Source organism: Ambystoma mexicanum, chromosome 7p, assembly GCF_040938575.1.
Source record: "Ambystoma mexicanum isolate Mex_15411 chromosome 7p, UKY_AmexF1_1, whole genome shotgun sequence".
Classification (NCBI taxonomy): Eukaryota; Metazoa; Chordata; class Amphibia; order Caudata; family Ambystomatidae; genus Ambystoma; species Ambystoma mexicanum.
This window is the reverse complement of record NC_090939.1, coordinates 643180840-643208198: the sequence shown is the minus strand read 5'-3', so window position 1 is coordinate 643208198 and position 27359 is coordinate 643180840. Positions and strand designations below refer to the sequence as shown.

At 45.8% G+C, this 27359-nt stretch overlaps 1 protein-coding gene across 1 annotated transcript in view; it reads right to left on the bottom strand.

Annotated features, from left to right (window-relative positions):
• LOC138526213 (ATP-binding cassette sub-family C member 5-like) overlaps positions 1–27359 on the bottom strand; it is a 2857657-nt gene that overhangs the window by 1462429 nt on the left and 1367869 nt on the right. The window contains exon 11 of the mRNA XM_069636680.1: positions 5508–5632. Coding sequence (XP_069492781.1) covers positions 5508–5632 — 125 coding nt within the window. The remainder of the gene's footprint in view (positions 1–5507; positions 5633–27359) is intronic.

Below are 27359 nucleotides of genomic sequence, written 5' to 3'. Positions count from 1 at the left end.
TGCAATGGTGGATCTTTGGGGAAATAGGCACCATAGTCAACCTAAGAACATTGTAACTGGGGACTTAAATATGCAATATGAGCCCCTGGACATTATGGCGGGAGTCCGTGATGAGGAAGATGGGCTGTGGGGGAATCAACTGCAACCAAGCCGAAGAGAGTTAATCGGTTAGTGGAAGAGGTTTCCAGTATTCTGATGTCAGTAAACCTAAGGGCATGCAATGGACATTTTCCTGGGGACCACCAGCAAATAAAACGTTTGCAGATGGGGCATATTCCAGCTTAATTGATTACATTCTAGTCAATTTAGAAGCTTGGGAGCACATGAAGGATTTCTCAGTAACTCAGAGAATTGAAAGTGACCATCATCCATTAGTCCTCAATGTAAATAGTGTATTTTCTGGGGTCAGACAGGCGATCTTGTATTCACATCTTGTGTTCCATTGATATTGTGTGCCATGCCACGTGTAGGATTTAATGGCCGAAACTCGACCTTGAAACTCTCATACCTGAGATTTATTATCATATTTTTTCTTCATTGGTAACCTTCTTCAGATCAAACGTGACGGCATTGCGCAAAGCTAGGAAGGAGTATTTATATAACTATGATTAAGAGGAAAAAATAGGCTTATGTCGAGGATGTATGCGAGTCGTTATTGGGGGTAATTATAAATCAAGACTCCTGCAAATTCTGGGCGTTGAATGGAGCAGAGAGGTCTACAGAACAATCTGTTGTTGAGGGCTGCATTCCAGAGTCAGCCTGGTTTGAACATTTTAAGAACCTTTACCATGAAACTGGGGCATTATCTGAGCAAGATCGAGCAGGTGCGACACATTCTAATGGTGTGAGCGATCCACCACTAGTCTTCACTGAAGTAGAGGTCAAATGGGCCCTGTTAAGTTAGAAAGCAGGCAAAGCCCCTGGGCTGCACTGGGACCCAATTGACCTTTATCTTGTGGAACCTGTTGGGTCCCTGTAATGTAATGAAATTTAATAGAATGTATAAAGCGCAACAAAGACCTGGAGGCATCAAGGCGCTAGTGGGAAAAAGATGGACAGAATGTCAATGTTCCTAATGTGAAAAGGGAGAGCGTTCCACAAAGAGGGAGCCAGTACAGAAAAAGATCTACATCCAGCATGACAACGGCGGAAACGTGGAACGTCCAACAAGAATTGGTTAGAAGAACGAAGAGTTCTCGTGGGCTGATAACGAGAGAGCTTGGTCTGCAAAATCTCGGCCCCCACAGAGTGAAGGGCCAGCTGGACCATACACAGGACCCTGAATTTTACCCGAGTTCTCACGGGTAGCCAATGGTGGCGCTGGAGGAGGTTGTGAGAATGGGAGAGTCTTGGGGTGCCAAGAGCGGGCCTAGCTGCTGCATTCTGTAAGATCTGTAGGCGTTGGAGGAGTGCTTCAGGCTGGCCAAGATATATGCCATTACAATAATCAATAGTTGTCACCAAATTGTTTAACGCCATTCTCAAATCAAATTTGGCACCCATTTCATAGCCAAGGGCAGAGATCGTCCCCACATATAAGAATGGGGGCAGGGATGATCTAAACACCTAGCGTCCAATTTTTCTGCTGGATGCAGGGCGAAAGATTTTTTCCAGGACTGTGCAGGCTTACTTGGAGACCTGGATTGAGGAAAAGAACATCCTACACAACCTACAAGCAGGTTTCCAAAGTTGTACCAGCACAATAGACACAGTCTGCACCTGCTGGATATATATGTTACCCTAAGAAAGATGTATGTTTATTCCATTTTCATAGACTTGCACATAGCCTTTGATAGAGTCACCAGGTCTAGTTTATGGAGCACTCTGAGGGAGTTTAACATCCTGGAGCCCTCCTAAGGGCTATTCAAATGCTCTATAATAATAACCAGGCAGTGGTCAGATGAAACCTGAATGGGAGTGTCACCAGAGTCATTAACATTGAGATGGGGTTTCGGCAGGGATCGATGCTTGCCCCAAAGCTATTTTGCCTTTTCATTAATGGTGTAATTAAAGATCTATTAACCACCTCCTCTAATGCCCCACCTTGGCCGGAGATACATTCCCAGTCATGTCATCTCTAAAGGTCTATCTTACAGGCATCCAAATCCGATGGCAGCCTCACGCTCCCGTCATGAAAACTATATCATATAGCAGCATCGAGATCTTACGCTCTCTGGAACTAATTGCGTTACATCCATTCCCGCCACAGGAAGCCCTGGCCATCCCGATGTATAGGCTACCCAGGGCCCTTCGAACGCACCCGCTAATAGGCCCGACTCTCACTCAATGGCAAAGAATGCGCTCATATACAGAGGCTGAGATCAGAATTAGAGAACTTTGCTTCTATGCCCTAGAGCGCATGCTGCATGTGAGGCAACATACAGAGTGGCAGCACATAAGGGTCATGGAACTCTTCGAAGACTCCACTCCCCTTAGGTTTACTGACGTGAAACAACTGTTGGGTCTCTTGTACTTGGAGTGGTTCCAGTATACAGCTTTACATTTAGTTATACTTGCACACACTACCGCCGACTCATACATTCAGGAACCTTCGACGTGCAAAGCCGAACTCGAGTGTGCTCCCACAACACCTGAAAATTAATACGTTTTATGTGCTATGTGCCCAGAACAAGGAATACTCAGGAAAACCTCCCTAGTGGGCAGTTGGCCCAAAGATTTTAATATTGCCCTAGACACAGGTGGTCTGTTTAGCTTCTTCCCGGACGTTGGGAAGGTGTTGTTCAATCTACATAATAGGGAGATACAGTATAAACTCCTCCAGTGGGCGTATTTTACTCCCACACATTTACATAGTATTAAACTATTTCAATCTGCCACCTGTTGGAGGAAGTGTGGACTTCCAGGTACAATGGGCCATATGTTCTGGTCCTGCCCGAGATTAGGTGTGTTTTGGACCAAAGTCCACAGACATATCTCACACACACAGACACACACAAACACACACACACACGGCTTTATGGTTCAATGTCCCATATGCCCATGTTGTTCGGTTCTGGGGTTGAAGACTGGCATGACGACCCAATGACCAGAAAGCTGATACACCTAATGCTATTCACAGCTAGAAAACTCATTGTATTACGCTGGAAATCCGAGACACCACCGACCGTCAATCAGTGGTCTATCCTCTTATCTATGTTATGCTCCCGTGAACAGAGCTGCTTAATGGAGGCGGCTGGCACCTCACCAGCCAAAAAATGTTGGGAACTGCCTGACCCGTTTATATGATTTTGTTTTGTCAAAATGTCTTACGTAGCTTCACAGTGTACAAATGGCTGATCGATCTACGGTTGGAGATGTACGCTTCACGTTTCACTCATGGCATGGCATGTCTTGTTCATTAATCAGCTTAAGTTCAATGTCTTTCTTTGCCTAAGTAATATGTCTCTCTTGTTACCATTCCTTCTGATTTGCACTGTGGGGAATCGGGGGGGCTTGTTGAGGTGCATGGGCGAGGATCAGACATTGTCTACTCCATGTCTGCATTTTGACACTGATGACTGTCAAGTACTACGAGTTAATGCTTTTGTCCACCTTGCTCTGTTGTTGTTGATTATATTTCTTCAATAAAAAGATCAAATTTAAAAGGCGCCCTGTTCATGAAACACTTGTCAGCTGAGATTTCAACTGTAAGAAGCTTTTCAAAAAATGTTAATAAAAGTTAAACCTGCTCAAAATTATGGGCCATGAATGAATTCTTCATTGCTAAATAATGTAAAATCAATCACATTACAAAGCATTTTGAGTGCAAAATAACACCTGCTAAGGCAGAAGTGTACTTGCACAACAGTGGTGAGGCACATTCCTATCATAAGTGTAAGAAGTCCCCACCACAAAGGAGTAGACACTGAAAACCCAGTAACAGGATGACATGAGAGCTAGCTCTGGTCCACTGTAGGAAACCCCAGTAATAGAAAAAAAGCTGATGCTCTTTACCTTAGTATCAGAATGATGGAAGTGTAGAACACTATTTATAATAAAAGCTATGCCAATAATACAAAAGGGAATGGTGATATGGCTAACCTCTTCTGAAATTCAGAAGGCAATAATGTGCCCAAAAAGCAGGTTTCAAAAATCCAGGGGATTGAAGAAATCTTGTGGGGACTCTGCAAGATCTACATTTAACAAAACAAATGCCCATCAACACGTATCAGAGACGTATGATACCATTGGCTCACATATCTGATCATTAGGACCGCTACACAGTGACGCTCATCAATGCAAGAGTGAATAGTCTCACACATCCTAACATACCAGCCTAAAAAGGCCTTTGTTGAACCTGATATGTCTGTCCATTCTGTAATACATTTATTTTCATATTATTTTACACAGCCAAATTACAGATGTGACTACGCAAGAAAAGAAATAGTTGCATTGCCTGACTTCAATTGTTGACTTTGTGAAATGCATAAATCAGAGACACATTATTAAAAAAAGGTTTCCTCCAAATGAGAAGATTTGTGGAAACCTAGAGATATATCATGATGCATATTGATGGGATAAATATACAATTTCATTTATGTTCAGTGTATTTTCAATTTAGATCTGAGGTTTTGTGTAGTATAACGAAGGACATTTTGGAACAAAAGATCCCATCTAAAGGCAAAGTTTTAGCAATTTGTTTTTTCGTGACATTTGTTAATGTTTGTTATTTAGCATTTTAAGCAAAAACAATGCAAAATCTTAACAATGAGAGCTCAAGTCGTTCTTGCAAAAGTGACAATATCCTTGGGAAAAAGCTATTTTTATTTCACCTCTAACCACCGTGGAATAAATAGAATGTACCAATTTTCAAAAGGTACTGCTTTTCTTTGTGCAATTTTCAGGAAAGAAACTACACAGATTATCGGAAATGGTTTTGCAAAAAACAACCTGTTTACATTATTGGGATATTTTTGGGGAACTCTTTGGCAATTTCAACACACTATTTTTCTTTGTGGTGTACCCACTTGTGGATATTAAGTTGCAATTTCGGAGTTGCATAACCCAAAAGTGAAGTTTCCTTTTCTCACATTCTCTCACTCTTCACTTTACCCATGCAAATTGGCATGCTTTCTCATGGAATAGTTTAAAATGTGTCTAGGTAAATGTGAAAATCAAACCCAGGGGATCACTTTGGCCTTTTGCCTGGGAATATTAATAAATTGTACCATTTTACAAAATGTTGCTAAATTAAATAATAAATACAAATAAGCAATATTTAGCATACACACATAATATACAAGGTTATATCTGATCAGATTTCTCGAGCTTTTAAAGGAAGGTGACCAACGTTTAAAACTGCCCATGAGTTTGGATGACAGAGTGGCAAAAAATAATTTACAGATGACATTTTGATAGGATTTTTAAAAAGTTAGCTGTCAATCACATAACTAAAGAAACAACTTAATCATTACTGCATTAAGCCCTGGACCTGTATATTAGTTTAAATTAATAATAATAAATGTATGAATATAAGGAAATCAGCATACAAAACATACTAAACTTACCTTTCCTCCTTGTATTCTTCTCCAAACAGGATATTTTCTTTCAGTGTTGCATTAAAAATCCAAGCTTGCTGTGCAACATATGCAAAACTGTCCACAACGGACACAGTGCCCTCTAGTAATGTCATCTGTAAAAAACAAAATAGCTTTGCAAATAAAATATACAAAACTACACCAGTTAAACATGAAAATAGGAAGGTTTTGTTTTAATAAAAGTGAGCAAAACATGTGTACATCAGTTGATAAACCAAACGTGGAGTCCACGCAGAGTCCCGCTTTGCCTTTGCCAGGATTTCTGCTTCGTTGAAAACTGCCGGAAGATATTCACCTCAGCGCTTTACTACGTGACCCACAAGGTGCTTATGCTGCTGTATCTCATCATTGGACTTTCTTAGTCTACACTAGACTGTTTACTTATATATACTTAGTTTATTTGTGGGCTCCCCCATGCTCAAAGGGGCGGGCTATATAAACAGGATCCCGCGCGCACCACAGCGTGCGCGCACACATGGAGTCCACGCAGAGTCCCGCTTTGCCGCTTCGCCGCGGCGTTGCAGGCTGCGAGCTGCGGCTACTCCTATAATGATTTTAGGTAATGTCAGACAATCCAGAGGTACTAATTTTAGCCTGGTGATGTTATGAGCTATTTCAGACATAAGTCATAAGTTATCACGTAATTACCTGCAAGTAATATACGTGAACGTTTTTCTTTTTTTAAAGGGACCTAAAAGTGAAATTTTAAACTTTGTATTGAACTATTGTGTACATTCGTTTTATGCTCAATTGTGTTTAATCGTGCCTTGTGTTATATTTAAATAATTTTATTGCAAAGATCAATTTTAGAATCCTTTTATACTCCAGACCATGTACACTTTAAAAACAGGAATGCCGTGTATGGAGGATAGAGCTCCCCGTGTTAGCACTATTTGCACAACGCCGAGTAGCGTGGAGCTAGTACAACTTCCATACACTCCCACAAACAAATTTGTTCCAAAATCCAATCATAAGCCTAAAAGTCTTACCCGAACTTCGAAAAATAACATTACCTTGACACCAATCAACAAAACACCTGCTCACAATTGCGACATTCGCAACTTGTATGAAAAAATATCCAATGCATCTGTTCTAGGTGTTGTTACTGATACGACTTCCAACCCAAATGCACCCACCTCATCATTTTTGCCTAAGGTTGCGCAGAATCTCGTAACACCCCTAATTCCATCTAATAATCTCAATATGCCCAACCTATGTGTTACCATTTCAGATCAAACCATCTTAGCTTTGCCACAGTCTCCTATCAAAATCATAAAACATACACAAGCCTTTTCAACAGTTGCGGAAGAGTCCGTACAGGAGATTGAAGCAACACCCAATGATGTTTGTACTATAGAAGGAGATGCCTCAAGGGTGAATGGTTCTGTGGCATCCTTGGCTCCCGAAGAAGTGGTGGAAGTTATCTCAAATGAGGTAGCCATACCAGATAGTCCGGTTCACACAGTTCGAGAGTGTCGGTTCTGACGGACTACAATCAACCAGGTTCCATGGATTCTACAAGACAGGATGAGGATGTATCTTTTATACAACCTACGCCTCGTCGCTGTCTATCCTCAAGAAAACCAACTGAGCCCTCTCCAAATCCGGCCCTTCTGGAGATAACCTTGGGGGCTATAAACACTACCATAACTAGTTTATTTAAGCTATTTGAATCCCTGGATCGTAAAATCTCTATTCAAGCAACGAAAATAGACCAGATTGGGGACTGGATGAGAAATAGCTCGCACAATTTTGTCAACACCTCTACACTGAAAAATTTAGGTCAAAGAATATCATCTTTAGAGACTCATTGTTTTTCTTGTCAAGTTGCAGAAGAGTCCGCTGGTGTAAATGTTGTGCAGCGTCTCTTGAATTTAGAGCCTCTGAGTAAAATGTCAGCCATGCCTGAGACGGCTTTACCCGCATTTTCCAAAATAATTCGCCCAATTGAGTGTGTGGAAGATGTGGTGGAAAAGAAAAATGATTCTTGGGTTAGTGTTGACTCTCCTGAGAGGAGTGTTGCCCACATTTTTGTCAATACTAACTCTCGTGAAGTCATTAACCCGCAATTACAAAAGAGAGTCCCTATGACATTGAACAGTAAAAAACAAAAATCTGTACCAAACAAGTTAACACAAGGAAGTAAAACAAATCCTAGTTAAAGCTAAAAAAACAACCAATATCAAATGCCTCCACAGTAGTATTGACAACTCCTCCCTGTGTTAAAGCAATCCCAACAAGGGTTCCATGTGAAAATATAAATAATGAATTAACCACTCCTGCACAGGGGCCAGGTAGGTACAAGTGAAGATAAGTCAATCAGACCAATTCCTTCTTAGGTCTGTCCGAGTGAGGTGCAGAATTTACCCACAGGATATGATCCATTGAATGAGCTGGTATATTTGCTATCCCACAACTACGATATTACTCTCGCTAATCAACTTTCCAAGTCCACAGAAACATCATCGCACATACACACTAGAGTGATGATATTAGGCGTTGATATGCCGCCCACCTCGACTGCTGCCTCGTTACCAGGCTTTGAAGATCGATTAACTACCCTAAAAGCAGCGGTTGATTCCTATCTCTTAAAAAGATTAACGGAGGTACTGCCGGAGGTCAGCCCTCACATTTCACAGTCTGCTCGCACACACAAAACTCTCCTCAGTAGTGACAACTTAGATTTTACATCTAAAGATTTGGTCTCGATTTGTTCAAAATCCAAAATAGTGCCTCTAAACAGTGGCTGTACTCAAGACCTAGTTCCACAAAATATTAAAAAGAGTTTTGATACTTGTAAGACAAATCCCAAATCCCACACGAATGATGCAAAAGACTCTATTACACAGAGACTCAAAATATTTCATACCCTCATTTTGAAATGTTGTGATGGGGCATTTCCAAAGTATGATCTATGTCGTGCAAGTGTCTTAAACATCTTTGGTGACGTTGAGGGGTTGGAAGGTATATATCCTCTAGCGACATAGATCAAATTGAATTTCTCTGTGACAGAAATCTATCCATTGTTCGGTTGTGGATTAAATCGGGGATAGTTCGCAACCCTTGGAACGCCAGAATGGATTTATTTAACTTAGGCTTTCTTTTCGCACAAGATCCGGCTCGCCAGGCCCTTCAGGAGCCCGACAACATAAAACCTATTGTGGGTCCTGCAGTGGAACCAGTGTGTGCATGCCATTTTTGTGTTAAAGGTCATGTTCCCAAATCATTGTCCACTGCCAATACTCACTCATAACCACGAACAAGTGTTATAAACATGGAAATTTCGTTGGCTAGCTGGAATACGCGAGGCTCCACTCATCTTCAATGGACACTAAATGATCAGCTGAATAAGTATGACATAGTAGCCCTACAAGAAATCTCCCATATGGGATGATCATGATCTCATTTTACTTCCAGCTGAATCTTTTGGTAAAGGTAGACCTACTGCTGGCTTGTTAGTGGCTGTGAAATCGAGCAGGGGTTTTAAAATTTCAGCGTGGCAAGCTCCCAACAAATGTATGCAGCTAGTCAAGGTCACCATTGGTTCACAGACATATGCTGTGATTAACCTGTATCGAAACCCAGTGAGTATTATTGATGACAGCTTTTACGCCGCTCTTTCGCTTCTTTTTGAATCTATTGACATTCAAGACAACATTTCAGGTATTCTAGTCATGGGTGATTTGAACCTTTCATGCTTTCTGACAACCAAAAAGGGTAAGAATATTTATGGGTTGAGATCGAAATCTTTTATGGAAGATCTTAACTTAAAAATGGCGAATGGTGCAATTTTGGGCGACATCCCTCCAATGAACACCTGGGAGAGAGGAAACTCTAAATCCACCATTGATTACATTTTTATGAGTGATAGCATTTTCATGAATACCAGTAAATTCGTTGTTGTAAAGCAGACACAACGTGATCATCATTTTCTTTCGCTCTTTTGGTCTATCGAAGTGCAAAGTTGTACTATATCCAAACAATGGTGCTAACAAACTCTGACCATTAACAATGGTCAGAATCGATTTAAGTGGTCCACTAATAAGCTTTTATCTTTGAATGGTGCTATTCTGAACAGCCACAGGTCGAATAATGTTGAATCATATGTTGATGTATTAAACACTTTTAGGAACATCTGTCCTATACAGAATAAGCCATTCAAGACTCATATTCATGGTTTTGATTTGGCCCTTCATGAGCGAAAAAAAAGCCTATAGAAAAGAGATTAGGATTCTTTGCAAACTACCTATGAGTGATCAGAGTAAAGCCATCAAAGTTGCCAGCTGTAGATATTGCAACTGGGTACGATCGAGAAAAGCGGCTTTATTCCAAATAGATAGTGAACATTTCCTAGCAGCAAGTTATAATAAGAACTCTGCCCAGGTGTGGGAGTTACTAAACAAATGCAATGCAGTACCCCAAGTTAATTCTCAACTTAATGGAGTTTCTGAAACTCAATGGGTTAATCATTTTACCAAACTTTATGCCGATGACAAGATGAGCAGCTACAATTATAATAGAAGCTTGGAGAGTTGTTGGAATCTGAATTGCACGAAATCAATTGTTGAGGATTTTATTAACAAATCGTCCTCTTCAAGAGCAGCTGGCCCTGATGGCCTTACAAATTACATGTTTAAACAGAACACAAATGAGTGGGCGTGCATCTTAAATAATGCCTTTCACCACATTTTGCAAACCAAAGTAATACCTGACTCATGGCGAACATCCTTGGTCGTACCAATATATAAAAAAGGTGACCATAAGGACCCTAAAAGCTATCACCTGATTGCATTATTGGACGCTCCGGGCAAAATTTTCTCTAGGTTAGTGCTAAGAGAATTTAACGACTGGTCGGTTAAGTTTGGGCAACGTGATCCGGCCCAGACTGGATTTGTAGCGGGTTTAGGAACCACTGTAAATCTGATTACTCTAAATGCCATCAGGTTCCAAGCCCAGAGTAAGAGACAACCGATATATTTTGCATTTGTGGATCTCCATTCCGCTTTTGACACTGTGTCAAGACCATAGCTTATGGACAAATTAATCAAAGCGGATTGCCCCTCAACTTTAACTGACATTATTTTTGCTCTTCATTCTCATACAAAGGTTTTTATAAGATTGAATACTGAGGATCTTTTGTCAAAAACAGTTGTAACAAATAGAGGTTTGAAACAGGGGTGTATATTAGCTTCAGCACTTTTTAATTATTTTATTAATGATGTCTGTTGGATTTTTACTAAAGTAGTGGCTGATGCTCCCAAGCCTGAATGGTGTGAAAATCATGGCCCTGTGGTATGCAGACTACCTTGTTTTAGTATCCAAATCTCTGAGTGGCTTACGTAATTTATTGTCCGCACTCTGCTGCTATTTCAGAGAGAACGAACTGGTGCTAAACAGTAATAAAACACAGATTGTCATGTATGTACCCAAAGGTCTTCGCAAGTATAATTTGGAATGGAAAATAGAAAATACCATCTTAAAAGTAGACCAAATTATGTTTATTTGGGCCTCATTTTTGATGGTTGTCCTTCACTCCATTCACAATTGACCAAAATAGAACAGAAGCTGACTACTGCCATTCATCAAACAAGACTGATTGTCTCCAAATATGGCACATTTTCTATAACATCTTCCATTACATATTGGAGTCAGAATGTAGTAGACACGGTTACTCTATGGTTTGGAAACTTACATTATAATCCCATCGAAGTTTTTGAATTCTCTGGAAGCCAAATTTTGGCGTGCTACTTTGCAACTTCCACAATGTGTCCCTGGATTGCTGATTCACTATGAATTAAGTTTAATTTCATTAACTGCTTTGTACAATTGGCGCTTTTGTGCCTTGTCCCGTAAATGCCTTTTGTCCTCATGGAATAATACCACACTAGCCACTATTTCCAGTTATTTACTTAACTCAACTGAAGTGTTCCCAAATCATTGGTCTACAAACATTCTTGCTATTATGGTGAATGCGGACATTTCGCTTGACACCCTTGTATCTAATCCAGAGCGAGCTAAAAAGAAACTTTATCTGATGGACTGGATTGATACAAGGGTGAAATGCTTACTATATAAAGATTTTGACATCTCAGTATTTGGACCTAAACGTTATAGAGATACAGCTTCCTATTTGTGCTTGGCACCTTCTGCTGCCACTAGAAATGCTATACTACGTTTGAGGTTCAATATCTGGCCTACTTGTGAGGTTAAAGCTAGAAGAAAGCAGATTGCTTCAAACTCTAGCTGGTGCCGGTTCGGTAAAAATGTGGCTATTGTTGAAACATTACAGCATGTAATCATTGATTGTCCAGAACCTGCAAACTTGAGGAGAACTCCTTTTGTTAAACATCTTGCGTATTTTGCACAAATCGATCCTAGAAATCGATGGGTAGCTTTAGCAGCTACTGAATGCATGAGCATCAGATTAGCAACTATTAATTTCCTGATGGCACTGAAAATGGAATGAATGTTTTTCAATTGCCTTTTAAGTGTATTTTTAAAACTGTCTGGAATATGAACATGACTTTTAAGGGTTTTATGTATTATTATTTTTTTGGCCAGTTTTTACATGATCGTTTTTATGGTTGTATCATGTTATTGTATTGTATTCGAAACTGTAATTGTAATTGTGTAATTGTTTATTGCTCTTTAATTGTAAAAATGTTTCTCTTCTTAGAACATATTGTTATTGAAATGATAAGAATGTATTAATTGAAAAAGTTGTTTTATTTCAACTATATTCAATAAATGTAAAAAAAAAAAAAATCCAAGCTTGCTGTGCAACATATGCAAAACTGTCCACAACGGACACAGTGCCCTCTAGTAATGTCATCTATAAAAAAAAAAAAAGCTTTGCAAATAAAATATACAAAACTACACCAGTTAAACATGAAAATACGAAGGTTTTGTTTTAATAAAAGTGAGCAAAACATGTGTACATCAGTTGATAAACCAAATTTCCAGACCCACCATACACCAACTTGTGGCACAAATTGATTGTATTTGTCTTTGTATTTATTTTATTTATTTAGCGCTTTCGCCAAAGCACTTTACAACTTCTTAGATACAGTGGTACAATAACATGGAACAGAATGATGAACCATCATCAAAATTGATTAGAAGAACGAGAAAGAAGAAAATGTGTTTTTAATTAGGAACGGAAAACATGATAAGAAGAAGATGCACGGAAAGAAAGAGGAAGAGCATTCCAGTGCTTGGGTGCAAGAAGTGAGAAGGGAGTAGTTTCTTACCTGTAACTCCATTTCTCCAGCGTTGGTATCTTTCATGGATTCACATGCTGTGAATATTTCCCCATCGTCAGGCTGGGAAACCTCAGTAACGTTAATTTAGCTTTTTCCTATTGAAAACTTTGACACTTTATTGTTCTATCAACGTCCTTTTTGGGCACTTTAGGCCCCACCAATAGGACCTCTGGTAAAAATAGCCCCGCCCCCGTGGCTTCCCTTCAGATTTTTACCTCAAAAGTAGAGGGAACCCAAACCTAGGTTTGCCTGCAGGGGCGGCCGGCGGGCGCATGTGAATCCATGAAAGATACCTTCGCTGGAGAAATGGAGTTACAGGTAAGAAACTACTCCCTTCTCCAGCATTGGATCTATCATGAATTCACATGCTGTGAATATATTACATAGCAGTACAACCAATGTGTGGCGGTGTGTTACAGGCAAACTAATAAACAGCATTTAATCACATACTTAAGACAACAAACCCAGCAAGTGATATAGCAATAGAAAGAACCCCGAAGCTGCAGGACCTACCTTGTTGAAACAGGCGTTGGAGGACTGCACGCCCCACCTGCACATCTTCCCCAAGTTGCTGCCCCAGACAGTAATGCCTGGTGAAGGTATGCAGCACCGCCCAGGAGGATACCTGGCAAATGTCCATCAGGGGTATCCCAGACCACAACGCCGCTGACGACTCAGTGGACCAGGTAGAATGAGCCTTCGGAGCACCCCTCAAAGGCTTGCCAGCTTTTGTGTGACAAAACGAAATTGTAGAGGAAACCCAGCGGGAAAGTCCTTGCTTGGAGATGGTGTGCCCCTTGTTGGACGACCCAAATGCCACAAACAGTTGCTGTAACTTCCTGAAGTTCTATGTGCGATTCAGATAAAAATTCAGGGCCCCCTTAACGTCCAGAGAATGCGGGGCCTTTTTCCGCAGGCGTGGATGCATTAGCAAAGAACAAGGGTAAAGCAATAGAAGCCAATTTGTGAAATGCCGATGGCACTTTCGAGATAAAGTGCGGGTTAGTGGCCAGGAGAACCTTATCCTTCAGAAACCTTGAGTAAGGCGGGTCAATGACCACTGCTTGCAATTCTGATACCCGCCTGGCTGAGGTAATCGCCACAAGAAAAGCCACTTGAAAGGAACTTCAAGGGAGCTGTCGACATGGATTGAAAAGGAGGTTTTACCAAAGCCGAGAGGACTACATTAAGGCTCCACACCGCTGCAAACTTCTTCATCGGATGATATGTCCAGAACAACCCCTTCAGAAAATGTTTCACCAAGCAATCACTAAACAGAGGAGCAGCATGGCGCTTTCTCGTGAATCGAGAAATCGCTGCCAAGTGTACCTTAATGGATGAAAATGCCAGGCCCCCTTCCTCCAGGTGTAACAAGTACGGGACAACCTGATACAAGGAAACGTCCAAAGGTTCAACCTCAGGATGACCCTTACACCATTCACAGAACTTCATCGATTTATGACCATACGCGACATTCGTGGAAGGCACCCTTGCTGCCTCCAAGATCTGTCGACACTCTCTGGATATACCTAGTTGACCGAACTCGGAGTGGTCAGGAGCCACGCTGCCAGGGTGAGGGACGCCAGATCGTGATGCCACACTCTGCTGTCGTCCTGAGGCAGGAGATCCGGATCCGATCCCAACTGAACTGGCTCTTCCACCGCCAGATGAAGGAGATCTGAAAAACACTTCTGTCTGGGCCAGAACGGGGCCACCAGAATCACCCTGCAATGGTAGTCTCGAATCCACCGGATGGTACGCCGAATGAGCGGGAAGGGGGGAAACGCATACGCGAAGAGACCCATCCAGGGGAACGAGAACGCATCCCCCAATGACTCGGGATGAGCACCTCTGCTGGCGAACTCAAGACACTGCTTGTTTTCCCTCATAGCTAACAGATCCAATGGAGGATTCCTCCAATCCCGGAAGATCTGTGTCACTTGCTGCTCCTTCAGCCTCCACTAATGCAGCTGACTCGCCTCCCTGCTGAGTGCATCCGCTTGAACATTCAGAACTCCGGGCAGATGGAAAGTGACAATGCTGATCTCTTGAGCTAGGGCCCAATGCCAAACGTCCTGTGTCTCCTTCAACAGGACTCTGGAATGTGTGCCCCCCTGTTTCCGTAAATAGAACATGGTGGTGGTATTGTCATTAACACCCTCACCACTGATCCGCAGATGCGAGGAAGAAACGACTTTAGGGCCCAGTGCACCACCCTCAATTCGAGTACATTGATATGTAACAAAGTCTCCACCAAAGACCATATGCCCTGCACCTGTGACCCGTCGAGGTGTGCCCCCCACCGTACCTGGGAAGCATCCACTACAATCGTAAACTGGAACTCCGGCTCCAGCAAGGGCATGCCCCTTATCAGATTGACCGTGCCCGTACACCAGCGAAGGGCGTCCACCAAGCTTTTGTCGACCACCAACTTGTCAGACCATAATCCCCGACTCTGCAACCATCTGTCTGCTAGGAACTCCTGCACCGGCCTCATGAACAGGCGGCAATTGAGAAGAAGAGGGATACACAATGCCATGGCCCCCAACAGCGACATGTAACCTCGGACCAAGACCACCGTGCCCTTTTTCCACTCACCTGCCTTGGCCTGCCATTTTTCCACACGCTCGCTGGAAGGCCTCACCAGATTTTGCCGGGTAAGAAACTGCGCCCCAAGAAACACCAACTCTCTGGACGGCATCAAATACGATTTTTTGAAGTTAACGGCGAACCCCAGCCTTTGCAAAAGCTGCATAGTCGTCAGGAGAGACCCTCGTGCCCTTCCCTGCGACAAACCCCTCACCAACCAATCATCCAGGTAGGGATACACATGATGACATTCCCTCCGGAGGAAGGCCGCCACCGGAGCCAGGCACTTTGTGAACGTCCTGGGGACGATTTCAAGCCAAACGGGAAGACCCGAAATTGATAGTGTTCCTCTCTGACCACAAAACGCAGGACCCTGTGCTGCTTCCGCTGCATAAGGATGTGAAAATAGGTGTCCTGCAAATCAAACGACGCCAGGAACTCGCCCGGCTGCACCGACCGGATGACATCTTGGATTCTTGTTCAACGCCCGAAGATCTAGAATAGGTCTGCACTTGCTGGTGGGCTTTTTCACGACGAAGTACCGGGAGTACACCCCTTGGCCCCGCTCCGCCACCAGGACTGGTTCTATCGCCCCTTTTTCTAGCAGGAGCACCACCTCCTGCCGCAGGATCTGAAGATGCGGCTGCAGCCCATGCACCGCCAGAATAGGAACCGGAGGACGCCGGAACTCCAATGAATGAACAAGACGCACCGTGTCCAGCACCCATCGATCTGATGTTACTCGTCGACGTGGATGGCGACCCTGACCCCCAGCAGATTGCCCATATGGCAGTCATTGTTGAGTTTTAGTTTGTCGCCCCTTGGACGCCGTGGACTGCAAACTCTTCTTTCGCTGAGCTTGGAAGTCCCGGCCCTTCTGAGCTGACCAGACAGGACGCTGATACCCTTGAGAAGAGTACCTGGAGCACCCGTACCCGCGATCTCTGGAGGAAGCAAACCAGGTATTCCCCGAGGCTCGATGGAAAGCTCGAAAGGAGAAAAAAGAGCAACCACTTTGTAAGGAACCCAAGGATATAGCGGTTTCCGTATCCTCTTTCATCCCTTTCAGGGCATCAATTTCTTCGCAGAACAAGTGTTCGCCTTCACAGGGCATGCCGATGACTTTATATTGTACCTCTGGGCGAAAGTCTGTGCACTTCAACCAGGCCTGCCGTCAGAGCACTACTCCATTATTAATCTGTTTAAAACCAGACTCCGCCAGGTCCACAGCAATATTGATGCTGTGGTTGGAGGCCTCCTCCCCATCTTGAACCAACAGCATGGCTTCCTTTCGGTGTGGCTCCGGCAGATGTTCCAGAATCAGGGCCAGCCGATGCCACATTCACAATAATATCTGGCCATTATCGCCAGGGAGTTTGCAGCCTTCACAGTTGTAGACCCTACTGTCAAGACCTTTTTTCCAAAAGCGTCCTGCTTCCTGGCCTCACTGTCCGGGGGCATCACACATTCATTTTGGCTACTGGGCTTTCGGCTGGCAGCCGCCAACACCACAGACTCGGGCGTGGGCTGTGACACCAGGCATCTAGGGGTAGACAACGGATCCTTGAATTTCTTTTCAAGGTGACCTTTCACAGCCTGCTCCGAAAACGGGTGGCACATTGTGCGCAGGCCCTCCTGTCACGCGTGGTTGAGTATCAGCACCAAGAAGACGGCCTTCCGCCGCTTGCCCATATGGTCAAAGAGGAAGCAGTCCTTACGTTCCTCTTCAGGAGCCAGCCCAAACTCCAGACATGCTTTCGACATCATGGTGTGCAAGGCCCCAATATCATCCGGAGGCAATGGCTGAACCGGACTACGGGCTGCTCCACCTCCACGTCCATGTCCCACGCATCATCCCTCGTCGGCGAGAAGGACACAGTAGACAGGGTGTCCCGCGGAACACTCTCAGGGTCCGAATCAGGTAGCTCGCCTTCTTCAGGATGAAACCGTGGACGGCCCAACCCCACCAGCAACGGCAAGGGCAACCGTGCCGGAGGAGACTTCCTAGGTGCATCACCAGGCAACTCCTCAACCACAATGCACCGCCGAACTCGGAGGAGGAGGCAACCTCGCATCCAGTTGCCCCAACAAGAATTGAAGCGTAGAAAGTACTTGCAGCGACAGCAGAGATTGCGGGTTAACCCATGGATAAAGGGGTGGACCAGCCTCTACCCCACTTGACGTCGAAGGCCTCACACTCTGCAGACCCAAGGCTGACGGGTCAAACACTGGCTCCTGTTCCTCCTCTATTCCCAAAGAAACAGAAAACATAGCAGGATCGTGCTGCAAAATGTTCTCAGGAAGGACTGACTCAAAGGTGGCAGACCGCCTCGCCCCACCCATCGCCAACAACCCTTCCGATTCCACCTGTGTTGATGACAACAGCAGCGGACCACTATCCGTCAAAGTCGTGGATGGCGCCGATGACACCACCGTCGATGACAGGGCCGTAGACTGCAGTACTACCGTCGACGACGGAACCACCATCGACAAGCTCGTCATCGGAACCTCGTCCCCTGGCCTCGATTTTACTGGAGTCCCAGATTTCTTGGAAGAACCAGAACGATGCTTCGAAGACTCCCGGTTGGACGAAGACTTGTGATGGTCCCTGGACGACGAGTGCTTCGATGAAGACTCCCTAGGCTTTGCCTGGTCCTTCTCCGACACCGTAGACTTCTCGGGCCTCCTACCAGACCCCTTGAACTTGTCCGGCTGCCCATGCTTGGACAACAAAAGAGCCACTCACCCCCTTCGACTGATGCGGCCTTGATGAAGACTTGCTGCCACGCCCTACCACGGATGCAGGCACAGCGGCCCAATGCTTCTTAGCAGAGGGTTCTGCCGACACCGCTCGGCCATGCTCCGCAGATGTCTCTGCCCTTCCAGAAGACTGACTCCCCTGGGCCGAACCCACCTCAGTGGCCGGGTAAGTGCCCTCATTAAGCCAACATATGAGCTGTCGATTACGGTCCTTCAAGGTCTTCTGCGAAAACCCCTGACATATCTCGCAGGTATCCGCTGAGTGATGAGGGTAAAGACAGTAAAGACAGTCCATTTGACCATCACCTTCGTACACCTTCTTCATGCCGCAGGTAGCAAACGGCCGAAAAAGAGACTTCTTCTGGGCTACAGATGACATCCTAGCCCTCGAACCAAACGCACGTGCAAAAACACGGAGAAACACAAGGTGATCCAACAGTTTGGCGATGGTTGAAATCTGAAGTGAAGCCGCGGGGGGGTGGTGCTATTTATACCAGACGTCCTATTGGTGGGGCCTAAAGCACCCAAAGGACATTGATAGGATACTGAAGTGTCGAAGTTTTCCATGGGAAAACTCTAAGTTAAAGTTACTGAGGTTTCCCAGCCTGACGACGGGGAAATATTCACAGCATGTGAATCTATGAAAAATCCAATGCTGGAGAAAGAATGGAATCGAATAGAAGCAAAAGTAGGTTTGGGAACAACAAGAAGAAATACGAATTGACAACGAAGAAAGCGGGAAGGAGAATAGAAAGAGAAAAGGGAACAAAGATAGGAGGGAGCAATATCATAAGTGCATGGGATAGGGAGAGGGAAAAAGTGCATGGAAGGGGGGAGAAGTGGAAAGTGCAGAGCAAGGGAGAAACAGAAAAATAATAATAAATAAATAAATAATAAAGGCAATAAACAGTGCTAGTGCAGCCAGCGAGTGGTAAGTGCTGGGTTTAAGGCAGCAGACAGGGTATGTCTGATAAGTGCAGGAAGAAAAGGGGGGGCTGTAAGGGTACAGATACAGAGCCCAGTGCAAGGGGGGGCACAGAGGCAGTATGGGAGGGGGGCAGGGTGAGCAGGTACCTGGGCCCGTAAGACAGAGGGTAGGCCAGGTGCCGAGAAAGAACAGATCAGTAGGGGAGAGGGGGAGGAAAGGCAGAAGCAAAGAGGAAGTTTTTGAGGTGCTTACGTAACCTGAGAGGGTTCTCCTCAAGTTTCAGAGTGGCAGGGAGGCTGTTCCAGAGGAAGGCCCCAGCCGAAGACAGAGATCTAGAGATCTACCCCAGCTCGTTTCTTTGAAAAACGACTGACACTGAGATAGTTGGTGGTGGAGAAGCAAAGAGCTTGAGAGGGGAGGTATTTATGGAGGGATAGCTGAAGATATTTTGGACCCAGGCCCCAGAAAGCTTTGTGGACAATGCAGAGGGTTTTGAATTTAATCCTTGCATCCACTGGGAGCCAATGGAGAGATTTCAGAGCTGGAGAGATACGATCCCAGGGCTTGAGGCCAAGGACAAGTCTTGCAGTCCTATTCTGGATTAGTTGCAGATGGCGGAGAGTAGAAGCAGGTAGATTTAGAAAGAGGCTGTTACAATAGTCCAAACTAGAGAGAACCAGAGCCTGGGAGACAGTGAGCTTCTGGGGAAAGGCAGAGTACCTCTGAGGAGGTGCAGTAGGAAGTTTGACGATAGCGAGGTCCCACTGAGATTGTGATTTTACATGATGCTCCAGCTTCAAAGACTGATTTACATCTCGTGCGGTAGGAATTTAAGCAGGATAGTGCAGTGGATCTATCAAAATCAATCGCTGTACTTGACAATGAAGTATCGGAAGCAGAAAAAAGATTACAGGAGGTAGAAAATACATTACGAGTTTGGCGGTAAGTGGTAAAGTTGGCGGTAACTCTGTTACTGCCAACGTTACCACTATGCCAAATTACGTGTTCGGGCCTGGAGTGGAGGATCTGCCTCCAGGAAAATCCAGGCATTCCAAAAACTCCCTATTTCAGATCTTGCACAAAGCCACATTACTGATGAAGCATTGTATAATCCCCTTGGAAGTGTAGCAGCACAGGGCGAGGACAAGTTCGAATCATCTCCCCTTCCCAAGCCCCTGCAGTGGAGCTGAGAATCATGGCCTTCACGGCAAACAGTAACGGTTTAATTGCATCAAGCTGTAGGTCTGCAAAACCAGAATTGAATGTGGATAGCCGAGCAAGGGTAGGGCTGTGCCGTCCCAAAGGACAAACCCATGGGAGCCAGGGTACAGCTCTCGAGCTGCCAAAATGCTCAATCTAGATTTAGGGCACTTGCGCCCCCCAGAATAATGGCCATCTCATTTGAACTGCCAGACGCTGTAAACCAGAGTACCTAAATCCATCAGAATTCTGTTGATTAATGTGGTCCTTGAGAGAGCCAGAAGGTGCTCCGGGGAGGGCTAGCTGATAAGGGGGAGAGCGAAGAATGAAACATCATGTGATTTGTGATGCGAGGGGCAGAAGGTGATGCCAACAAATTTAGTCCAGCGACAGGGAGGTATCGTTGGGGCGCTTGCAGGTCTGGTATCAAGAGAAGCGCACCATTATTCTGAGGAGCCAATTTGACCTCAGAGTTATCCACTGGGCACATGTTAATGACCAGGTGCACACCATGTGACTAAGCCGATGGGGAGGATAACATTCCAGATAACTCACCAATCCAGTAGCTGGGACCCATGGTGACAAAGTAGGGGGACCACGTGTTAGAGAGTAGGGGTACATTAGGATGTGGGCAATAAGTCAAGGGGAATAGTAGTATGTATATAGGCAGTACCCAATGAGGGTGGGGGATTAGCACAATATATTGTTTACGTCACAAGTTACTCTGGCTTCCTTTAAAAACCTTGTGATTGATTTGCACTAACTGACCGCTCCATGTCAATTTGGTTGTACGGGACCTTCTGTCACCGTTTTCCTTTTTGTACATTTTCTATACAAAATAAATATTGTTTTCCCTGAAAAGAGGTGCACCAAGCCCTTTTCTGTAGAGGAGTGTTTTTTATCGTCTGGTTGCCTGGGGGTCTTCCTTAAAAATGTGATCCCAGACCCTCTGCGGTGAAGGAGAATTTCTGGCTGCACATCCAGAGGGGCCGCACCTACCTGCAGTGGACAGTTCCCTGTGCACAAACTGGAGAGGTTTACAGGAGCCGTGTTGCCTGAATTCCTGTCTGTTCTTCGGAGCTGGGCGCTGCTCACAGATTGTGCAGGCCATTGATGGGACCCTGTGATGGAGGTACTCGGGAGAGCGCGTAGATATAAGTGCATCTTTTACTGGAGAAAACAATATGTGGATGGGGTGTGAGAGTGTTGGGAGGTGTGTAAGTGTGCTGGTGATGAAGTGAATGTGGAAAGGAAAGGCCACATGGCATATATATATATATATATATATGGGATACATTACTCACCGTAATCGTATTTCTGATGCTTGTATCTGCTTAGATTCACATGCTGTGCATAGGCCGACATCTAGTGGAAGCTGCAGAGTATTAGTTTGTTTTTCGAAACTCGAAAATGGTCGTCGACACAGGGCGTGCCAGTAATACTATCCCTAGTGTGACGTCCACTGTACCCAAGATCCCTCACGCGTCTAGGATCCTCAGATTTCATTTTTTCTGACATGAGGTAGCATGAGGAGTAGCGTGAGTACAGATAATCCAAGCAGATAGACAGAAAGGTAAGACTACAAGCCATCATGCGCCTTCTCTCAGAGGGGAGGAAGGGTGGGTCGCATGTGAATCTAAGCAGATACAAGCATCAGAAATACGATTACAGTGAGTAATGTATGCCTTCTGAGGCTTGTGGAATCTGCTTAGATCACATGCTGTGCATAGATTAGCGAGCAGTACCTGAAGAAGGAGGTGGGATGTTAGAAGGGTCATGAGCAAATAAGCGTCTTAGAACCGCTTGTCCCACTTGTGTATCTGCCTTGGAATGGGTGTCAATGCAGTAATGCTGAGTAAAAGTGTGAATAGAGCTCCAAGTAGCTGCTTTGCAAATGGTGTCAAGGGGTACATTTGCAATGAAAGCCAGAGTGGCCCCAATGCCTCTAGTAGATTGGGCTCTTGGCGTGAAAGGCAGAGTTCTTTCAGAAAGTGAGTAACACAGCTGGATACAGTTAATAATCCACTTCGAGATGGCACCTTTAGAGACGCGATCCCCCTCTCTGCCTGTAGCTACGGAGACAAACAGTTGATCTGTTTTTCTTAGCGGTCTGGTTTTATTTACATAGTAGAGGACCGCCCTACGCACATCTAGGGTGTGTAGTTTCACCTCAGTCGAGCTTTGCGGGTCCTGGAAGAATGCCGGAAGCTCGATGGACTGGTTACATGGAATTTAGATATAAATTTAGGTGAGAACCTAGGGTGTGTGCGTAAAACCAGTTTGTCTTTATGGACAGTAAAGAAGGGATCCTGCACTGACAGAGCCTGAATTTCACTGACCCTTCTTATAGAAGTAATAGCTACTAAGAAGGCCGTTTTATAAGTCAGGTGTTTGAGACTGCTTTTATGCATGGGTTCGAAAGGGGGGCCCATGAGCTTGGCTAGCACCACATTAACGTCCCACCCTGGTGGTGGGTTTGAAATAGGAGGGTGAAGTCTCTTTACTCCTTCCATGAAGGCTTTAACTACTGGTACTTTCCACCACGAAACCTTGCTATGGGAAGTGGTGTAAGCCGACAGGGCTGCCAGGTGTACTTTCAGTGAGTTAAAAACCAATCCTGCATCCAGCAGGTGGAGCATGTATGTAACAATAGTGGAAGGAGTGCAATCAACGGGGTTGATTGATCTACTCTGGCACCAGATAACAAACCTTTTCCACTTGTCAAAGTAACAGTGCCTTGTGTTTGGTTTCCTAGATTCCTTTAGGATGTCCATACACCTCTGTGGCAAATTGAGATGTCCAAACTCTATGACCTCAGGAGCCATGCTGCCAGGTTCATTGAGTTGGGTTGTTGGTGCACTGTTTGACCTTGGTGCTGGGACAATAGGTTGTACCAGGCTGGAAGTTTGATGGGCTCGCACACCGCCATCCTGCGTAGGTGTGGGAACCACGGTTGTCTTGCCCACATGGGAGCAACTAGGACGAGCGTCATCGACTCTCTGTTCATCTTGATCACCACTTTCCTGATGAGAGGAGTTGGTGGAAAAGCGTACGCAAACATCCCTGACCAGTTCATCCACAGGGCGTTCCCCTGGAAGTCTGGTTGGGGGAACCTGGATGCAAATCCTGGGCATTGTCTGTTTTCGCTTGTGGCGAATTGCTCTATAGTGGGGAAACCCCACTGAGAGAAGATATCTTCTACGACCTCTCTGTGTAGAACCCATTCGTGTTCCTCTGGGAGGGAGTCTCTACTCATAGCATCAGCTAGGGAATTGAGCTCCCCTGGAACATGTTGTGATGACAGGAAGATATTCCGTCTGAGTGCCCATATCCAGATTTTCTGGGCAAGCTTGGACAGATTTGGCGAGCAAGTCCCTCCTTGCTTGTTCAGGTAGAACATGGCTGTTGTGCTGTCTGTCCGGATTTGCACTGACAGGTTTAGTAGGTGGGGCTCGAACGCCTGAAGCGCTCTGAATACTGCCAGAAGCTCTAGCAGGTTGATGTGGTTCTTGGCCACTGAGTGAGACCAGAGACCCTGAGCTGTGTGGTGGAGATGGTGAGCTCCCCACCCCGTCAGGCATGCATCTGTAGTGACTATTGCCTGTACCTCGGGATCGTAAAAGGGTTTCCCCTGTGCAAGATTCTCTCTTGTCCACCAGTGCAGGCTTTGTACCAGTGTTGGTGAAACGACCACTAGATCGTCCCACTGACCACTTGCCTGAGACCACTGTTTCGCCAACCATTCCTGCATGGGACGCATGCGCAGGCGCGCTTGGGGGATCAGGTAAATACATGACACCATCATGCCCAGTAAACGTATCGCTTTGCGTACCGTTATTTGTTGACCGGACTGATAATGCGGAATTTGCAGTAGTATATTCCGAATTCGTTCTTCTGAAGGAAAGGTCAACCCCTCTTGGGTATCTAGGATTGCTCCTAGAAATTGTTTTGAGGTGCTTGGCACTAGGCTTGACTTTTTCTCGTTGATTGAGAAGCCTAACTCGTGAAGGAGGTTGATAGTCCTTTGAATGTTTGACCTGCAAATTACTGGGGTTTCCCCCGTTATGAGCCAGTCGTCCAGATAAGGGTACACTGGGATTGCCTCCCTACGTAGGTGTGCAGCCGCCACCGCCAGTACCTTGGTGAATACCCTTGGTGCTGAAGCTATCCCGAAGGGCAGTACCTTGAATTGGTAGTGTCGACTGTCCACCTTGAAGCGCAAATACTTTCTGTGCGGTGGGAACATGGAAATATGAAAATGAGCATCTTTCATATCCAAGGTTGCCATGTAATCCCCCTTTTTTAGGAGGGGGATTACCTCTTGTAGCGTGGTCATACGAAATTTTTGGGGCTTGTCATACTTGTTGACAGGCCGTAAACCCAATACTGGGCGCATTGTCAAATCTTTCTTTGGCACAAGGAAGTAAGTTGAATAAATACCCTTGTTTACCTGGTGTCCCGGGACGAGTTCTATCGCGTCCTTCTCTAGCAGAATGGCGATCTCCTCGAGGACAATCTTCTGATGTTCCAAAGAGTGTACTCTTTGTCGTGGAGGATGGTTCCGGGGACGCTTCAGTAGTTCTATACAGTACCCTGTGGATACAGTTGACAGCACCCATCTGTCTGATGGGATCCCTTCCCAAGCCCGGGTGAAGTTGGAAATGCGTCCCCCTACTGGGGTTGCGTGAGAAGGGACCCTGAACTGAGCGTCACTGCTTTGGTGGAGGCGTGCCGCCTCCTTTGCTGGGGCTGCCTCTGCCTTTACCACAACCTCTCCTATTACCCCTGCCGTAACCCTGGGTAGACTGTTGGCTGTTGTTCCACTGTGTACCCTGCCCCTGGGAATAGTTAGATCCTCTCTGGGAATTTTGGCCGCGTGGGCGACGAAAATTACTATTCCCTCTCTGGTTAGGGGGTTTATTGGTTAACTGGCCAAGGGACTTGAGTGTCTCGTATTCGTCCTTGGCATTCTTCAGTGCGTCCTCGACCGCCTTACCACACAACAGATCGGCTTCCACCGGTTTGTCCAACAACGATGCCTGGGTTTCTGCCTTAAAACCAGAATGCCGTAACCACGCATGTCTCTTGATAATAGTGCCTTCTGCTATCAATCTGCCTGCGTTGTCCGCGGCGTCGAAGGTTGCTTTCAAAATGCAACCGGACACGGCTCTACCCTCTGCGGAAATCCGAGCTAACTGGCCCTTTAAAAGTTCAGGAGCAGAGGCTATGAGTGCCGCGACTTCTTCCCACTGATGGCAGTTGTAGCTGGCCAACAGGGGGGTGGAGTTAGCAATCCTTGCTTGATAGGCGGACGTTGAGGCTACTTTCCTGCCGAAACCGTATAGTTTTTTGCTCTCCTTGTCGGGAGGAGCTTCGGACGATGACAAGGGTGTTCCAGCCCTCTTACGAGTGTTGGTGACAACTAGGGAGTCTGGCTTCAGATGTCCTCTTATATAGAGAGGGTCAGACTGGGCCGCCCTGAAAAGTTTTTCAACCCTGGGATTGACTGTTCTGGTGAGGTTCGGGTTCACCAGGGACGGATCTATTCTCCGCTGAATGGACTTAAGGATAGGGATGGTCTGGGCAACAGGCCTCCTTTCTCCCACTAACTCTTCTGCGAAGTCCCTTTCCTCCTGGACACCGTGGGTGTCAATGTGGAAGTGTTCAGCTGCGCGTGCGAGAACCTCGTTTAGGAGGGGTTGGTTATCGACCGGGGAGTCGGTAACCGGGGCTTCGTTCTCTACCGGGGAATCTACTCTGTATGTTTCTGGGTCCTCCTCTTCCTGGTCCTCATCATCCCCATAGTAGCCCGTCCCGGTTTGCTCTTCTACCATGCCAAATTCTTGGTCCTCACCAAAGGAAGCCTCTCCTTGATACAGTGAGTATGGTCTTACGTATGGTTGTACCTCGAAGGGTTCTGACCTCATCGGAGTTTCAAACCGGGGCTTCTTACTCGGGGGGATAGGATCAGTAGAGCCTGAGGGTGCCGCCCCCTGTTGATCATACGAGAGGAAATGTTCTGGATTTTTATCATAAAAATCTGCCAAAGAAGACATTCTTGACATGACCCTATCTATGTCTTCACTGGACCATTTTTTGGAACTGGGGATGACTCTCTCAGCAAGTCTATGGGATTTATCTTGAGTAGCTTTGCTGGTTTTAGACATACCCGCAGACCTGGTTTTGTCTGTCTGTTTAGGGGGGGTGGTGTGTTTCACAGGTGTGGAAGAGTGCAAAGGTTGTTTCTTCTGCTGTTTTCCCCCCTCCCCGTGAGTGGAAAAATGTTTTCCCTGTCCATTAGTGGCTCCGGAGGTTTTCGATGCCTGGTGTCGAGGATCGGGGGTGGTGTCCCTGTCCTTCGAGCGTGGGGCCTCGCTGGTTTTAACTGCGGGCTCCGCCTCCTGGAGCGCGGCCTGGGGGTGGAAGTCATCTTCGTCTTCCGACGATCGAACTTCTGTTAGCCTAGGGAGCGAGGCACTCTTGGCAAGAGTCGATGATTGCCTGGAGTCATGCGGCGATCTTGATCGAGAGCGCCCAGAGGACACCGAATCGGACCGTTATGTTTGTGCCTCTTTCTGAGAACTCGACGTCGTCGAGTCTCGGTTGGACTTAGTGTGTTTAGTGTGTGTAGTATGTGAAGCGCTTGTGTCGCCGGGGGTCTTCCCCATAGCCGCCCTGCCGGACGACCTTCCGAGGTCGGGGACCTGCGCTCGGCTGTCTTTCGACGCCGTAATGCCCTCGCCGTCCGAAAGTACGGCATTGCTGCCGTCGCTGAAGGCGCCCTCCGCTGCCATGGCCGCCTGCCTGGCGTGGTGGGCCCAACGCTTCGTCGAACAGTCCTTAAGTGTCTTAGGTTTAAACCTACTACACGCTCTGTAGTTCGCTTCGGGGTGGTCCCTCGGCAAGCAGAGATTGCACGTGGCGTGCCTGTCGACCCAAGGGTATTTGCGATTGCACTTGGGGCAGAATTGAAAAGGGGTACCTTCCATACGCACCTTGATGCAGCGGGCTGTTAAGTGTAGGAAATGTATAAGGTGTACCTATATACCAAGAGTGTAGCGTATGTACCACCCCCCACTCTCC